This window comes from Aspergillus oryzae, chromosome 7 (genome assembly GCF_000184455.2).
Source record: "Aspergillus oryzae RIB40 DNA, chromosome 7".
Classification (NCBI taxonomy): domain Eukaryota; kingdom Fungi; phylum Ascomycota; class Eurotiomycetes; order Eurotiales; family Aspergillaceae; genus Aspergillus; species Aspergillus oryzae.
The window spans coordinates 578,254-595,951 of record NC_036441.1 but is presented as its reverse complement, the minus strand read 5'-3'; the positions used below and the strand labels follow the sequence as shown (position 1 = coordinate 595,951).

The window sequence follows — 17,698 nt, the reverse complement described above, 5'->3', positions numbered from 1 at the left end:
TTCGGCCCCATCATGGCCATAGGCATAACCAGGCGTACTCTATATAGCTGTACCGCTTTCTCTCTCACTGGCCTGTCGGGGGAAGCGAAGGATCTCGATTACACCTTTTCCAGCTTGGGAGCTGGGCCCCATTGGAGAAACAACGCGGGAACCAGGCTCTGCCCAATTGGACCTCTGAGATGAGCTCAACTCTAACTCCTCCGGAATTTGTACTCTGTTCATTTTAAGGGCCAGACTGTTCATGACACGGTACAGATTGGGGATGCATGTCGTAATAATGTTGGCGTTCATCATAACCCTGCTAGGCAGAATACGAAATTAGCAGAGAAAAGACGAAATGGGATAAATACGTCCCACTTGGGAAGAGCAATTATGAGGGAAAAGCCATACTGGTTGCAAGCGATGAAACTGAATATTGTCCCTAAATGCTCGCTTCAGCAAGGTGTAGCTACCGGTATCTATTGGGGGAGGCCATGACCAACATGTGGGATCTGTCGAATGTAAATATTGTTCCAAGTAGGGTAATTGGAAACCGTCAACAACAATGACCCTACCCAGTGTCAGTTGTAGTTCAACTGCTTACATGCCGCTTGGGTGCTTAGGAGACTCACAAAATCCGAGACGCGAATGTTGAGATGATCTTCAGGCGACGAGGCAACGGCATTTGGACATTCCAGAGCATTATTGTTGGTAGAACCACAAGCGCTATATCGATTAACATATTGATGGTCATAATCGGATACATGATGGCCCCCTAGGTGTTCTAAGCGTAGGGTTCAGATCCAGGATCGATTTCTTGACTTTTACTCACCTCTCCAAGGCAGTGACTAGGGAAATATTGCCAACGTGGCGTTTGGCATTGGAACACGTAGCCAAAGACTGCCAGTATTGTCCATCCGCCAATAACTGTTTCGGTAATGCGGCAGTATCTCTGAATGGATTGAGTCGGATCGATCGATCTGATCAGATTACTCGTTGATACTTTAGTAAGGGTAAGAACCAAAAAGAAAAGAATTTGCGCAATATATGTCATCTGTGAAGCTCTAAAACTTAACTAACGCGCAAGGCGAGTTTTGAGTCGAACTTTTAAGAAGTAGGACTAGGCTCACCTTGTTGTACGTATGGAACGTAGTACTCAAGAGGTCTTCAAGATGCCTTCCCATTCCATGATCCACGGCAAATTGTATCAGAAGGCTTTGCACGAGCGCAACTATCTATTATAATATTAGCTGTAATTTTGGAGAAGTGAATCAGTTGCTCTTGTTCAGAGACGGTGTTGTATGGAATGAGACTCGCACTGTGCCGGCCCATATCGGAATATCAACCGAGAGCACTACCCGCTTTAGATATACCATGGACCAAGTCTTGATGATGACTACGATAAGTGTGACAGAAAAAGGGATAAACGTAAAAATCGATACAAGGGGTCCATTGTTGTCCACACTTTTCTCCTCAAGCGGGGGGCGGAGAGCAGTTGAGATAGGCATCGTGGAACGGAACAGAAACCAAGGTCGGGAGTGTGGAAGCGAGGGAAACACGGTGTGGATAGGTCTCTAGATGTTAGAAAAGGACTGAATCAAAAAGAGAGAGAGAGAGAGAGAGAGAGTGTGTGTGTGTGTATGTCGTCTTGTACATGTATCAGCTCCCAACCCCTAGCTCGCTGTCAAGCGAAGGAGCCCTAGAGTATTATCTAGCAAGAGATTGACGGAGCAAGCTAAGGCAGGGTCCTATCAAGTATATGGTTACAACGTCCCGTGGTGGGATCTCAATCCCTGTAATGGTAATAGTGTAGCCTTGGCTAGAGCTTCGATGATACTTCGTACGGACATGGCACTAGAGCTTAGAGGTTGGACAGGGATTCATCCATGGTTATATTCCGTCCTTTTATTTAAATTGCAATCTAAAGCATGAGGAGGGGAAATGTCTATTCTCTATTCTCCTTTTTCTATCTGTTTTTTCTGAACATTCCTGCACCTCCGTACTCAGCCCTAAAACTACACCCCAACCGCCCGATTTTTTCATTCAGAAGAAAGTCCATCTAAAAGCCCTATTCAACAGTAACAGCAATGGAGTACGATGAGATTGAAATGGTCCACGGCTATGGCGAGCACAAATTGCCCCGCAACATCGTCCGGAGGCCTTCACCTTCTCGGAGCCAAAGGTCTCAGAGGAAACAAGGCCTTGAGGTATGTGTATCGAAGAAAAGAAAGATTAATAGATTTCATGATTTGCCTTTCTCATCTATCGTAGCGATATCTCGGGTTCCTTCCCATGCTGGCTTTTGCCGCAACTTCGCAGGCCTCCTGGGAAGCGATCGGGGCTAGCATGTTTGCGGGTTTAGAGAACGGCGGCCCTGTGGCCCTCATATATGGGTTGATTTTGGCAATTCTCGGGTCGCTGGGGATGGCTCTTTCGCTGGCCGAACTTGCGTCAATGTTGGTGGACTGCTGGGTTGACTAGATCGTTGACGAATATGTTTTGACTAACTCGCTGGCAAAATAGAACCCCTGTGGCTGGAGCTCAGTACCATTGGACGTACGATCTTGCTCCGTTCGCTCCTCGATTCCTGAGTTTTATGCAAGGTGAGATTGACGTTTCTGTGTCGATGGGTGCTCACTAACCTTAACACAGGATGGATTACAGTCTGACACCCTAGCCCTCTAGTCCAAGCGCTCTCTAACATGATGACAGATCATTGCCTGGTGGGCCAATACCGCCACCTCGCCTTTCTTGATCGGAACCCAAATTAAGGCCCTTGCCGTCCAGAACAACCCGAGCTATAACCCCAAACCCTGGCACACCACTCTGATCATATGGGCGGTCTTGTTGATCCCTTTAGCCGTGAACATCTACGGTCGGCGTCTGCTGTCTGCCGTGGAAGTAATCGGTGGTACCATTCATATTGTTTTTTTTCCCGCCGTCCTCATCACCTTAATCGTCCTGGGCTCTCGCAACTCTTCGGAGTTCGTGTGGACCTATTTCGAGAACTCTGCCAGCGGCTGGCATAATGATGGTATCATTTGGTCGGTTGGTCTCTTGACTGCAGTCTATACATTCAGTGGTATAGTCCAACTTTACCTTCTCCCTCAAATCTAGATGTCCCATAGCAGAAAGGAAAGAGAAGAAAAACTGACTATCGTGCTGGACCAGGTTTCGACGGAGTGGTGCACATGGCCGAGGAGGTCAAGGACGCCCGTCGGACAATTCCCCGATCTATGGTATACAGTGTCCTGATCAATGGTACTGTTGCCTTGGGATTTACCATCGGACTTTTATACACGATGGGCAGCTTGGATGACGCTCTCAACACCCCAACCGGCTATCCACTCCTTGAGATCTTCTACGCGGCCACCAAGTCGAATGCAGCTGCGTCGGGGATGTTGATGATGTTCATCTTGCCGGGGTTTGTAGCCCTGCTCAATGGGCTGGCATCGGTTACCCGGCTGACCTGGGCGTTTGCGCGCGATGAAGGTCTTCCCTTCTCCAGCTACTTCGTACATATCTCCTCGTGGCACAAGATTCCTTTGCGTGCACTCTTCCTAGTCTCAACCATTATCGTGCTTCTTGCCGTGATCAACATCGGTTCCACCACAGCCTTCAATGCGCTCCTGTCTCTCGCAACTCTGGGCCAGTACATCTCTTACCTCATTCCCATCATTTTTCTCCTAATCAAGCGCATTCGCGCACCGCAGGAGGTGCGCTGGGGCTCATTCCGACTGGGAAAATGGGGGATCCCGCTCAACATTTTCGTGATCATGTACGGAATATACATTGTCATCTTCCTCCCGTTTCCCCCTAACTACCCAGTAACGGCGACGAACATGAACTATGCCGCACCTGTCTTTCTGGCAGTGGTGTTCTTCGCCGTTATTGATTGGTTTGTCAGGGGTCACAAATGCTGGCACGGCCCCAGGATCAAGGTGACAGCCGATTAAAGTACATTTCTCGGCCACCGGCTGAAGGGAGCTCGGAAGTTCCATCTTCAATTGGTCATGGCCAAAGAGGCATTGACGCACATGCCTCCTTCCGACGATGCAAGCTTAATCTTGGATGACAACGTCAAAGAAATGGCTCCGAGTTGTCACCCGTTGGCTGAAACAAAGTGTACGAGTGAGCATGAATACTGTCGATCTTTAGGAGATTCTTGGAGATAGGAGTCCGTCATGGGCAGCTGGTTACGCGATATCGGGCATTGAGTAGTCCATGATTTTGCACTAGTGTGTCACGGTTGACAACGAGATGTTTGGCGTAACCTTATTGGAGCATGGAATTGACTTGCAAGCTCAAAATGATAACAAACGCACACCGCTTCAGGTCACGAGAGACTTCCGACTGACACCTATGCATGTCGCTATCGAAGCCACCCCTGCATCCGATAAGGTTGTTCGCCGACTTTGATGCGGGCGTCGATAGGTGTCAATAATTTGCAGAAAAGGGTATCGGGTAAAAATGCACACAGGGTTACATGTCACATCCACGCGAGTCATGAGGAATATGCAGTGGATAAGCGGTGGAGGTAGCAGATGTAATACGTGGCAATTGAATGCACCTGACAAGACCTCGGCCGACGGTCACGTGGGTATCTGGTGAGAGGGGTTGTGTACAGAACCCCTCATAGTAGAACAAAATAACTTCCCTTCTTAATACCTCCTAGGAGATCAATCAGCAGTCATACCTCACTTGGAATCTCCGATCGGAAATTTTTACACTAACAAATACGTATATAGCATCCCATCAACCCCCCTCATATCTTTGTGATGCTGAAACCGTACCAGAAACTCGCGACGCCGCAAATGGAAAGACCACCTCTTGCGAGCCTTGTCGGAAATCCCGGTGTGATGATGATGATGTGTATAGCCAGTCTATACTAGTTACTAGCCACGAGACTATGCTCAGGGATACTTCAATAGTCGCCCTCGGGGAGACCGATATGATACTGGGCAATTTATTGGGATCGATGGGAAGAGGGTCGCAGGAGCCACCCCCATCATGGGAATACCAACCGTGCTCGTCCCTCTGACCCAGGTCATGTGGGTTCATTGCCAGGAACCCACTCCTTGCTACCAATACGGTCTCGGCCCGATCAGCTCCTGCCCACTTTGGTCCGTCCAAACACACGAGTTCCCACGGTGATTGACAACAATGACAGGATTCGGGGGAGGCTTCGATCATGTTCTATGGCTCAGTGGGTTGCCCCGGCCTCTTCGTGGGTCCAGGGAGGTACTGGGGTTGTGGAGTGTCCCCGATACTTTGCCATCATCGCAACCAAGATGATTCCAGCCTGCCGTCGGTGTTTTCCCCTTATTGCCCGAATTTTGGCTTGAATTGGGGTCAGGTATGATGGGAATTTAATACCAGAGATCTATATCTTTGTTCATTTTCAACAGCTGACTTCTTTTAGGGTTTTATGTGGGTGGATCTCAGAGTTTTTCTTTTTGTTCCATTGACAAAAGGTGACTTCGAACATGAAAACCTTAAGCACGTTGAGTTTAAAATGTGATACGGCGACCGAGAGCGGCAACCAAGAAATAAAAAAAGAAAAAAGGAATGCTTATCTAATTGCACTGTACTTTTGATTTTTTTTTATCAAGTGGCTAAAAAAATTCGAGAACCTCGTGAGATCAGCTCCCCACCACATGATGTAATCTGTTCCAACCAGCGGTCAAAAACTGGCGGTGACCCTCGTCGACTCAGCGCCCCAGCCAGAAAAAAAACAACAAACCCCCTTTTCTCTCTCGCCTTCTCGCCCTTGTCTTTCTTTCAATTCCTCTCTCTCACTCTTCACACATTCACAATGGCTCCCCTGAAGCTCAACAACAAAAACCTGTCGCAAATTGCGGCGGCAGGTGAGACCCAAGTCAAGGTCCCAACCTACAAGCGTGGTGGCGACGTGAAGGAGGGAATTGTCCACGTCGGCGTCGGCGGCTTCCACAGAGCTCACTTGGCCGTTTATGTCGACCAGTTGATGCAGAAGCATGGTGTGACTGACTACGCGATTTGTGGTGTTGGTTTGCAGCCCTTTGACGCCGCCATGCGCGACGCCTTAGGGTCGCAGGACCACCTCTACACCGTCATTGAGCGTTCGGCCAAGGGCAGCTTTGCCCATGTTGTTGGGAGCATCAATTCCTATCTCTTTGCCCCCGATAACCGCGAGGCCGTCATCGCCAAGATGGCGCACCCGGATACCCACATTGTGTCGCTCACTATCACCGAGAGCGGTTACTACTACAACGAGAACACACACGAGCTCCAAAGTGAGCACCCTGACATTCAGTTCGACCTCCAACCAGCGAACGAGAAGTCCCCGCGCACCACGTTCGGCTTCCTCTATGCCGCTCTGGCACGCCGCTACCAGCAAGGGCTCAAGCCCTTTACCGTCATGTCGTGTGACAACATGCAGAAGAACGGTTCCATCACTCGCCACATGCTCGAGTCCTTTGCGCGCCTGCGCAACCCCGAGATCGCGAAGTGGATTGCCGAACAGGGCGCCTTCCCCAACGCCATGGTCGACCGTATCACCCCTCAGACATCCGCCACCGATAAAACGGCACTCGCAGACAACTTTGCCATCGAGGACTCGTGGCCCGTCGTCACAGAGCCCTTTATGCAGTGGGTAATTGAGGATCAGTTCTCCGATGGCCGCCCACCATTCGAGAAGGTTGGTGCCCAGGTGGTCAAGAATGTCCATGACGTCGAGGAATTCGAGAAGCACAAGCTGCGCCTGCTCAACGGCAGCCACTCGGCCATCGGCTACCCAGGGCAGCTGGCCGGCTTCAAATATGTCCACGAGGTGATGGAGAACCCACTGTTCAGCAAGTTTGTGTGGCAAATGATGCAGGACGAGGTGAAGCCGTTGTTGCCCGAGATCCCGGGCGTCAACATTGATGAGTATTGCAAGACGCTCATCGAGCGCTTCTCCAACCCCACCATCATGGACCAACTGCCCCGCATCTGCCTCAACGCTTCGGGCAAGATCCCACAATTTATCATGCCTTCGATTGCTGAGGCGATCTGGGTTACTGGCCCATTCCGCCGCCTGTGTTTCGTTGCGGCTGCCTGGTTCCATTACATTAACGGCGTCGACGACAGCGGCAAGAAGTTCGAGGTCGACGACCCGATGCGCGAGGAGCTCCAGGCCAAGGCTCGCGCAGGAGGCACCAGCCCGGCCGAGCTCCTCAGCATCAAGAGCCTGTTCGGTGACGACTTGCGCGGCGACAAGAGGTTCCTCCAGGAAATCACCAAAGCGATGGAGGACATCGCCCGGGACGGCATCCTGAAGACGCTTCCCAAGTACATTGACTAAGCGCCACTACACGGCGCTCTTGGCTTAATATATACGGTATACCTGGGTCTCTGATATTTACGTTTTCTTTGTATGTGTTATACGGGAAGGGTTTTACAAGAAAAGTGCGATATAGAGATAGATAATGATAGATACAACTTTTAATTCTTACTTGATTACAGATTCTATTTATAGGTGAATCTTGGCAGCAGAAGCTCTTTGAATTGGCGACCGTGTCTAGAATGGTCGGTCGCATGCAAACAAACCAAACCCGTTGAGCTGGAATGGGCTTTGAGAATCTGGCCTCCACCGGGGCAATCCCTTCCTCTTTGTACCTGTTCTCGTGACATCGGGTGGACTCCGACTCCCGATTCTGGTGCGAACACTCCGGACTCAGTCAATAATTATCAGATATTGACCAATACGCCACTGGTATTACACACCCTAGGCTTACTTCTTTCTATCTCCATTTCGATTATTCTCTCAAGAGCTATCAATTCGGCATCGGAACTTGTCTATTATATATATATTCCACTTCTATTATACTTTAGTTATTATTCTATTCTCTGGTTAATTGTTAATTTTACTACATAGATATTTCACTATTTTAGAGTTTATTATTTTTAAGATTTTTAGTATTTATAGGTGTAAGGCACACGCGGTGATCTTAGGCTGTCTAGTGCGCTACTTAGTAGGTTCTAGGGTCTGCGGGATGAATCCCGCAAAGGCTTTTGTGTCACCTGACCCCTAGATAACGTGACTTAGAATAGGTATTCTGCTACTCTATTTTATTATTAGTCTTTTATATAGTCTTCTCTTGTATTTTTATTTTTTATTTTTCCAAATATCTCCATTAGGGTTATCTTTTTTTAATCTTTTAAAAAAATTGTTTTTGTCACGGAGCCGATGCAGATTCGGCCTGTAGGAAATCTATCTACATGTGCATCATGCATCCCCCTCCATCTCATAGTACGGATCATTCGGGTTATACGGGAATTTCCGCACCACTACATCCCCCTGATACCGCCATAGCTCCTCCCCGATCCCGGTGATGGGTACCGTACAGACCTCCTCCGCCTGCCCGAACGTCTTCACCTCCGTCGCCGACCCATTCGCATAATTCACTCGCACCATGTTCACCGTCTGCCGGCTCGGGTCCCCGGCGAGGTAGTTCAGCGGCGTGAACTGCACCCCGGAGCGGGCCGTCGTGAACACCGTGTTCGGCAGGTCGCCCGTGTGCGGGACGTGGTGCATCCCCAGGTTCAGCCACACGACCAGATCGGTCTGGTTGAGCGGCTCGCCGTCGAAGAACTCGGCGAAGTTGACGGGCGGGTTGTGGATGTCCTGGCTGTTGTAGGCGTGCGCGGCGCGCGGCTCGTGGTCGTGCTGCCGCGTGACCTGGATGTCGTACTCGGCCCAGTGCGCCGCGTGCGCCAGGTTGCTGGAGTCCTGGACCGTCAGGTGTGCTGTCCCGGCCGCCGGCAGCACGCGGTAGCCCCGGTACTCGCCGTACGGGTTGCGGGCGTCCTGGTTGATGACGTGCATCATCGTCGCCCCGTTGGGGCCCCAGTTGAAGCGGCCTTCGTCTTCGGACGATAGGATGGACCGTTCCAGGGTCATGGTGTTGCGCGAGCGGCCGCCGGACCAGGTGAAGGTGCGGGTGACCGGGGCCACCGTAGTGAGCTCGATGCTGTTGTTCACGCCGAGGATGTCGAAGTCGGCCTTGAAGTTGAGGACGTGGTCGTGCATGCTGCCGGACAACGCATCGTGGATGCGGTAGCCGAAGTCTTCGTTGTGCGCGTAGTAGGCGGCTTGGATGTAGCCGGAGGCGCGGACTTCGACGCCAATCGTGCCATCCATGTGGAACGTGTAGCTGGAAGCATGGTTAATGGGGTGTGATTTCATGCGTCTTTCGGGGCGTGGAACTCACCTGGTCATATAGTCGTAGTTGCCGATCGTGGACACGGATCGGAGGGTGAGGTATACGTTCTTCGTACTGCTGACGTAGTCGGACGTGCTGTGGCGCTGAATAGGATAGTCGGCATCGTACTCAAACACACAGAGACTGTCAATGTGCGTGTGTGTTGTCTCGGAAACGTAGAAGGAGCTGTTGAGGTAGGTTGCATAGACCGGACAGTCGTAGCCTTTGACTAGCTCAAAGGCGTACGGTCCAAAGCCGTAGTATGAGTCCAGATATGCGACGCTGGATTGGATTGGATCGTTGCCCGCATAGTGGGCGAGTGCCTCTTGTAGACCCAACTCGTACAGCACGCGCTGACCTTTATAGCGGATATCAAACACTGATACGCCGGTATCACGAGAGAAGCTGATGTAAAACGAGAAGTCCATCCATGTCACGTATTTGCGGTCGAGGTCCACAGAGTACCGTGCTCCTGACGGCGCTACCATGAGAGGCGATTGCTGCTTGTCTTGTGGAAGTATAGGGCCCCGTTGGTCCGTCTGCGCCCATGGTCCCTCGGTGTTGGGCTTTAGCTTGACAAATCCGGTCGAGAAGAATGCATGGCGAAAAGCCTCTGTCGTTTCATAGAAGATGTCGTTGTAAAGCCAGCCTTCAAGCTTCCACTGAGAAGGATCACGCCCAGTCACGTCGGATTTGAAGAATAGTCCCAGCGGTAGGATGCTGCCGGTGTCGAACTCATCCGTTGGCATGTTCCAGAATGTGTCCCAGCGGATGATCCGGCCGTCATCCTGCCAGAGGGGGTCAATCCCCCATATATCAAGAGTGTCGTTGTCTAAGCCCAATGCAGTCCCATTGAACAGGTCCAGGGTGATATCTGCAATGGATGCGCTAATCTTATACAGCCACTCAGAGTAGATGGTGCTATAGTCAGCGTCGAGATTGCGCACTCGACCGTGAGTCTTGCGCGTGTAAGGATACTCTAATGGCGTCCAAGAAGGGGTAGACTGATTGGTGATGGCTAGAGGCCCGACCAAAAGATCAGCATAATGAGGGTCAGTCGTGGCGCGGTTGTCAAGGACAACATGCGCGTAACGGCTAGGTGCTGGGCCTTGGTGATCGAGATAGCTTAAAACATCCGTCTTGTTGGGGCGCATCAGCTCGACGAGGGCACTGGTCCTGTTAGCCACCGAGAGTGATCCGAAAGTTGGCGCTTACATCGTGTTATCCCACTCTCCGGCGCCTTCCGTGACAGTCAGGTTCAGCGTCGGTTGTTGGAAGAGCCACTTAACCACAGAGGCTGTTTCCTCGTCCGTCATGCCTTCCCAAACATTATGCTTGGGTGCTTTGATCACAGTGGCATTGCTCTCGACGCAGGTCGAGAGCATAGACGAATGGACTTGCAGGTTCCGCGGGGAACTCTTCCTTCTCCGACCTTGACGCACCCATGCTGTCTTAGGATCAGGTCTCGGATGAGCTAGAGCATCTCCTAAGAAGCAGGGGAGAAGAAGCAACGAAGGCAATACTGCCGCGGAGATCGTTAGCCTCATGTTGTCCAACGACGCAGAAAACACTGGCTGTTGTGAGACGGACGAGATTAAGTGCCAGGGTCATGGCTTTATACTTGTCTCATTCGGCCTGCTCGGAACTAGCTAAGCTAAAATTTAATAAAGAGTATCATCTCAGCCAATATCAGACTGTCTTGTCAACTATTTTCATCACTCTTCGATTCCTAATACCATAACCCGCCAGGTGCATCGCGTCAGCCCGCTGTTGAATTTTCCTAAACCAGAAGGTACAGGCGGAAATGTCAATGATGCAGATGCTCTCACTGGATACAATGACTTAGCATAGATCCAAGACCCCATACATTCAGCCCGTAGCGATATTTTTCCATACGGTTGGGCCTCGTAGAGATTTAGCGTGACCGTGCTTTGTATATGAAGATGAGATCGGAACCGGTTGCGATTATCTCCAGCGAATCCGTTCAGTTGTCAAGAATGGGGCTTATCGCGTCCCACGTTGATAGACCCTGCGGGGAGACAGTCCCTGGACAAATGCAAAGAGAAACAAAGGTCACGGAAGTATCGGGACATATCTCTGCTGCAAAGCAACGGAGGCATCAAGTCACAGCTTCAATGAAAGAAGTGTTGAGATGTAATTGTTCCATAGCATGAGCTTTATCTATGAAATACATGATGTACTTCGTCTGATAGTATTTCACTATGGTTAGACTTGCATAGTATGCCAGTTTGGAGACAGAGGTTGATCGCTGGGCTTTGCCGAGGCTGTTTATCGGTCTTTTGATGCTTGTTGTAGTCATTGCATCATCAAGTTCCTATACTTAGCACCGCCATTTCAGAAAGTTGGACAGAGTGGCTGCTCACCATGGTCGAGGATCTAAGCGAAGTGTATCTTCTTGTTGGTTATCTTCAGCCTATAAGCGACCATCAAACTAGCAGAATAGTTTACCCCTCGTTTACTGGAGGAACGCCAATACCCTGAAATGATGCGAAATTGAGAAACATAATCATAAGGGGCTAAGCGCACGAGAACATAGTCTATCTTCTAATCATTTCTATCCTTGGTATTTGGCTCGGGTAAGTGCTCTCTCTAAGGAGCGAAGTAACTCCTCTGATACCCTAGCTATAATTCTTATGTATTATCCCTATAATTCCAATCCTTGGAAGGCTATGCCCTATTGTGAAGACTTCGAAGACCACAGTATCGGAACTTATCTCGGATTAAGCGGATAGCGTGTGAATTCTTCCACTCGAAGAATGCCTGCCATTGTTGATCTAGGTTATATGAGAGAAAATTGTTAGAGAAGATGTACGCTAGTAGAGGAGGGTAGTTGTTTCGATCTTGAAGGGCATCGTTTCAGGATGTGGTCTGCTCTTTTTGGGTGACGAGGTGCTCGCTAAGGTGGAGGACATGGGCGGGCTTTGAGCAGTGAGAGTTGAGAACGGTACTTTTGTTGTATATTATTTCCATCCTTCCAGACAGCTCTGTCAATACATTATCGATTGTTTGATTCACTGGGTTAGTATAAGCTAGCAAAGCTGTTGACCGAGTAATGAAAAAGTGGGAACTGTACGAACTTTAAAAAGCGAGATCTCTCTATACGCTGGAATTCTAGGGACATTTTGGTCAAGCTCTGCTGGTAAAGCGATAGCAATACTTTGTATAAAGACAAATACAGTTTTTTTTTTTTTAAAAAAAAAAAAAAGGTAAGTAACAACTCGCAGCTTTGTTATAGAGGGCTAATTCAATTGCCAAGGGTGGGGTATCTCGCTGCATTGTGACCACAGTAGCTCCTTTCCGTAGTCGGATTGGCTAACTCTCTCGCTCGAGGAGCTTGACTGATTCGCTGGTATACTATCTATATTACCTGGCAGTCCCCGATATGAGAATCCATCATTTGAGCTCTTTTTAGTGGAGATAAGGTGTTCAAAGCAAACTGTACGAAGGCCACAAGTGAGGATGTTTAGCAAGTAATATCGCCCCCACCAGATTCCGTGCCGCCGGAGCATTTCGCGATGTGAGCAGGATTGATCCATGCCTCACTAATGGCCCTCGTTCATTACAGCCACTGATACACGAGCTGGAGGATGTTCGTCTTCGGATCGTCCCGTCCTGGACCCTCCGCGACGGCAGTAAGAGGTATCCCAAGTTAGTTTTTATACCAAAAGTACTCTTCCTTAAAGCTATGAATAGTGTTTGACTTGATTCCATTCCACCTTCTGAAGGAAAATAATGACAATAACTTATGATACTTTTCAACCCTCTTCCGTGGACCGCATGAGGATATACCCTGCTAAAGTCGGTATCCCGATCCGAATGCCGTTGGTCCAAAAGCAAAAATGTTTCTGTTACCCCCTGATGTTCCTACTGTAAAACTCCGGTAGTTTAAGCCACCACGGTGGCCACTTCGATTTCCTATACGAATTTGCAAGTATTCGGTTACTGAAAGCGTTCATCCAACATTATCCCTACCGATGTTAAGAATGACACGTGATTACCACACACCCACCTTTCCTAAAACAGTAACACCGTCGAAGGCCTCGAGGCAGTGATGTTTTGACCAATTAGAGCAGTCCTGGACCATCAATCTCGCCCCCTAAAAGAAATTGAAACCCCTTTACGGAACTTGGGCTGCTACTGATTTTTAGACATTATGACAGATAGGCGAGAACTTGCACGAATGACAGGAATATTGGTTGATGAAGAAATTGGCATCAACTAGATCGAATACATTGGATCGAAAAGGAGATAAAAACGGAGGGGGCTTTTTGCAACGCTGTAAGTTAGGAGAGTTACTCCTCCGACTCTCACACGGCTATTGCTTGCTCAGCAGATATATACATGGTTGACCAAGCCAAAAGTCAGATACGCCGAGACATGGGATTCCACCCAGTTAGCTCTCTTCCTCGACATACCCTTGTGGCTCGGAAAAAAATACTTCATAGAGGAATCTCCTCCCAAGGACTGCCCATCCTTCAAGGTCTTGAATCCGTCGCTCAGCCTTGCTCAGTGCGCTGGTCAGCTCTTTGATCTCGGCCTGCAACCCTGGGGATCTGACCGCCTCCGACGATTGGAGCCACAGATTGATCTTTTGCTGAACATCGTGGGTAATTCTCTCTACAGCCCGTTTTTCAACTCCCTTAATTCTGTTGCACATTCTTCGTTCAGTCCGTCTTTTAAAGCTCTGCATTCCCTGGCGGAGCTGTTTGTTCTCCTGGCAGACCTCTTCGATCTTTTGGTGGAGCATTTCGTTCTTCTGGTTGACCTCTGCCACCTTCTGGTTGACCTTTGCCATCACATTCTGTTCTAATAGTTGTGCTTCTTTCATTCTTTCTTCCTTGATCTGCACCATCCTGGCATGTTGTTGTGGGGAGAATTGTAGTCCTTGCGATGGTGGAAGATGCGTCCCATGCTGATACTGAGGTGCGATCCCAGTCTGCAGCGGGACCATTGTACCATGTACTTCTTGTTGTGGTACGGCATTGATTGGATAGACTGGCGGCCCGTATGGCCCTGCGATCCCAGCCTGCAGCGGGACCATTGTACTAGGTACTTGTTGTTGTACTATGCCATTGATAAGATTAACTGACTTCCCGTGTGGCGCGGCCATCCCAGTCGGTGGCTGGGCCATCGTGCCAGGCGCTTGTTGTGCCCCAGAGACGTTGGCTGAATTGACTCCCTGCCTGGGCGGGGCAGCCATTCCAGCCTGCTGCTGGGCCATTGTATCAGGCACTAGCTGTTGTGCTCGTGTGGCATAGAATGTATTGAGTACCTGTAGGGCGGTCATATCAACCTGTGTCATTGGACGGTTTCCATGATGTGGAAACTGTGCAGCCATGTTGGGTTGGCCATTAACATGGTTTTGTCCTTGTTGCTGCACGGGAACGGGCTGGTTCTGAAATGGTGTCATATTATGCGACAAGTAAAAAACGAGAAGGAAAGGGGGAACAACAAGTAGAAGTAAGTTGCAATATCGCTAGTAGACGGGCGATACCTAGATATGGGCTTTTCTGGAGAAGGAAAAAGATGGTATGATGTATCTGGGAAAGGGGAGAAGAAAGACATTTTATACCTTCCTTTTGTCGAGACTGTAGGGGGGAAAAAATTGGCGAAAAGGGGCAATTTTTTTTATTGTGGGAAAAAAATAATTAACCGAGAATGAAAGGGCTTTTTCAGAGTGTTCAACAGGATATTAAAGAGTGTTCAACAGGATAGTAAAGAAGTGTTCAACAGAATGATCAAAAAGTGTTCAACAGGGTGGTCAAAGAAGTGTTCAACGGGAAGTATTTTTACTGGGGTAATTAGACTGGGGAAGTGAACAATATCAGTCCGGGGAAGTGATAAGGATCCACCAGGCCAGTGGAGAAGTGTTTGACAGGATATTTAAAAATGTTTATGACAGAAGTGAAAAGTGAAGTGAAGTGTTCAACAGTAACAGAAAGTATTTACTATTTAGTAGAATAGTCAAGAGTGTTCACAAAGCATTAACCATACTAAAAGTCCATTGGATAAGACAAAGAATCAACTAATATAGCTTAGACCCACCAGGACCCACCAGAATACTGATTTCTACACCCGTTCTGTGTTCTACGGTAGCCCCACTCCACGTGACCAAATTCTTTTTTCCCCTCATACGCGCGCTGTATCTCTAATATTTTTTTATTGACCTACCTAGGTGCTTGAATCGCTTGAACTGTCCGACCTGCCTCGGATGGTAACGTTGGTTGAATTTCTTGATCTTTCTGATCTATCTAGATTGCTTGATAATAGGAAGATTCTTAATGATAGCCATACGAAGTACTACCATAGAATCAAGCCATCGAGCGAAGCGGGGGATTACGGCTTGTAAATTTACATGCGAAGTTGTAATGGCAGGAAGCTATATAGGTGCGACCCAGGGAAATCTGAATCGTAGTTTCAGATTTATGTGATCTTTTGGTCTTGTGAAATATAGGGCCCTGGCTATTTCTCTTACAGAAGCGTTGGTCCAATATCCTTGACATAATTCATTACAACAACATACTATCTTAATTATACTTACTCACAATCTGATACTGTATAATTTAGATGAACAACCATTTCTTAACCTATTATTCCGATATCCCTCGGAAATTCATATTCAAAAACATCGACATTCGGTGTAAAACAGGTATTTAGCGGAAACTTTTGATAAGGAGAGTATAAGCTTCTGGTGCACGCAATGCGACTGACTCAGGTTTTACCAGTTTTTTTTTAAACCTCAACCAGCTAAACAAAAAAAAAAAAAATTATACAACAACAGGGCTGCGCTGGTGCACCCACCAAACTACTAACCTCCCGGCGTGTAGCTTATAGACAATACCTCGCCGGGTGCCCTTTGGGGGTGAGTGTGGGTGAGCCGCCCATCCGTTCATCTGAATACAATTGTTTTCCTCATTGGCATGTGCATCGATGAAGCTCACGTTACATGTTAATCGCCATATACTGTTTGGCACTGTGTGTGTGTGTGTGTGTGTGTGTGTGTGTGTGTGTGTGTGTGTGTGTGTGTGTGAAGGGCTCGCCCGTTCAATACCTATAACTAAGTATTATACAAAAAGAACTCGATGGAGAGCATGAATATGTGGCGGATCGGCCGGTTGAGATGTGATGAGGATCAATATATCGGAGCAATGACTATAGTTAGCCCGGCTAACCGAATCCCGGATATATTGGCGTGTACACACAGATAGAGGATAAGCATTCAAGGACTTTCAGGTAGGTATCCTCGCTCGCGCCCACAGCTGTTTTTGGTTTCAAGAGGCAACATAGGAAGGAAATTAGACATAGGCCAACGGCGACAGTTTCCATCTCCAGTAGTGGTAAAATAGGCTGGCCAGTTTCAATACGAGCAGGCTCAAACTATCTCCACGGCTAACCATCTAAAGACAACGGTTTGTCCAACACTAATGTAATTGCCAACGTTAAAGCCCTCTTGATCAGCACAGGGATGTCCATCATTGTAGAGATATAACCAAAAGTTTTCGAACTTGCCAGTGCCGGGGCCTCCGAATCGCTCGGGGGTAATCTGGACGTGTGGGACGCGATCAAAACGTTGCTTGAAAGCGATTCGAGTCGGTCCTCCGCCCTTTCGTCGGGTTACAGCAGCTCTTCCGGCCTCGACGCGGCCCACACGCCCATACTCACTAACACCGACGCGAGCTAAATAAGTAGTTGGCTGATCAGTATCAGGTTCGGAGACTCACATCCGCGTGAAGAGAAGAAGCTTTACTTACTGTGGTCCATAGGGTATAGCATGTCGCCCGATGGCCTGCTAGTCTGCGCCGTCACCGTTTCCAACCGTGCAGTTAATTCCTCCACCCGACGCTCAAGGTCTTTCACTTGTCCAGAGGAAGCAGGTGTGTCCGTCGCGCCCCACAGTTTTGGATCTAAGGCCTGAAGGTGCCTCTCAATGGCGTCCAGTCTCTCATTCATATTCATGGCTGCCGGGTGTTGTGCAGATGATCCAGAACCGTCGTGGAGTTTATTGGCAGGGTTTCTGTGTCTTAATTAACGTCTGATCATTTTTCACGCGATTATTTTGCCCAATGTACCTTTCCCTTCGTTACGTATGCCTTGGGAGAGAAGGTAGAAGACAACAAGTAATTAGTCTGCTTATTGAGTTAATGCTCTGGAGGTTCCCTGTGATCTATTTATCACTTTCTGCGATACAGATCGCGGAGGTGTTCGGCCCCTCCATTCCAGACTTTCTGGCGATTGCAAAAAGATCATGCTGATCCCTGTGGGATAGGTTGTATATCATTTCCTTTTTGCAAATCTTGCCAGCTCGATACTAAATATGATAGGGCCACCCTGACCCAGTGGTTCTGATAGTTCCACTGACGACCATTAAGCGACGTTCTCCGCAGGTATCAACCCGATCTTCTTTTCAGCTCATCTCAGTAGTCAACGCTAGCATTATCATATTTGATTCGTCACCTTATGCTCGGAACTGCCGA

The 17,698-nt window shown here is 48.7% G+C and overlaps 6 protein-coding genes across 6 annotated transcripts; 2 read left to right on the top strand and 4 right to left on the bottom strand.

Annotated features, from left to right (window-relative positions):
* Positions 1 to 560: 560 nt before the first annotated feature.
* On the bottom strand, positions 561 to 1,487 carry AO090011000232 (uncharacterized protein; the record flags this gene model as incomplete). Its single annotated transcript, XM_023232855.1, has 5 exons — positions 561 to 705; positions 812 to 906; positions 1,060 to 1,083; positions 1,110 to 1,214; positions 1,299 to 1,487. The coding sequence occupies 5 exons, from the start codon at positions 1,485 to 1,487 to the stop codon at positions 561 to 563; spliced, it is 558 nt and encodes a 185-aa protein (XP_023093420.1).
* A 784-nt stretch (positions 1,488 to 2,271) lies between these two features.
* On the top strand, positions 2,272 to 3,935 carry AO090011000231 (putative amino acid permease; the record flags this gene model as incomplete). Its single annotated transcript, XM_001825847.3, has 5 exons — positions 2,272 to 2,435; positions 2,503 to 2,582; positions 2,632 to 2,642; positions 2,692 to 3,061; positions 3,151 to 3,935. 5 exons carry the CDS (start codon positions 2,272 to 2,274, stop codon positions 3,933 to 3,935), a joined length of 1,410 nt encoding a protein of 469 aa, XP_001825899.3.
* A 1,859-nt stretch (positions 3,936 to 5,794) lies between these two features.
* On the top strand, positions 5,795 to 7,303 carry AO090011000230 (mannitol dehydrogenase family protein; the record flags this gene model as incomplete). Its single annotated transcript, XM_001825846.3, has 1 exon — positions 5,795 to 7,303. The coding sequence occupies one exon, from the start codon at positions 5,795 to 5,797 to the stop codon at positions 7,301 to 7,303; it is 1,509 nt and encodes a 502-aa protein (XP_001825898.1).
* Positions 7,304 to 8,227: 924 nt separating this feature from the next.
* On the bottom strand, positions 8,228 to 10,750 carry AO090011000229 (uncharacterized protein; the record flags this gene model as incomplete). The annotated part of the gene is made up of 3 exons (XM_001825845.1): positions 8,228 to 9,155; positions 9,213 to 10,373; positions 10,419 to 10,750. The coding sequence occupies 3 exons, from the start codon at positions 10,748 to 10,750 to the stop codon at positions 8,228 to 8,230; spliced, it is 2,421 nt and encodes an 806-aa protein (XP_001825897.1).
* A 2,867-nt stretch (positions 10,751 to 13,617) lies between these two features.
* AO090011000228 (uncharacterized protein) lies at positions 13,618 to 14,634 on the bottom strand (the record flags this gene model as incomplete). The annotated part of the gene is made up of 1 exon (XM_001825844.3): positions 13,618 to 14,634. The coding sequence occupies one exon, from the start codon at positions 14,632 to 14,634 to the stop codon at positions 13,618 to 13,620; it is 1,017 nt and encodes a 338-aa protein (XP_001825896.1).
* A 1,962-nt stretch (positions 14,635 to 16,596) lies between these two features.
* AO090011000227 (uncharacterized protein) lies at positions 16,597 to 17,180 on the bottom strand (the record flags this gene model as incomplete). The annotated part of the gene is made up of 3 exons (XM_023232854.1): positions 16,597 to 16,645; positions 16,730 to 16,901; positions 16,976 to 17,180. 3 exons carry the CDS (start codon positions 17,178 to 17,180, stop codon positions 16,597 to 16,599), a joined length of 426 nt encoding a protein of 141 aa, XP_023093419.1.
* Between the last annotated feature and the right edge of the window lie 518 nt (positions 17,181 to 17,698).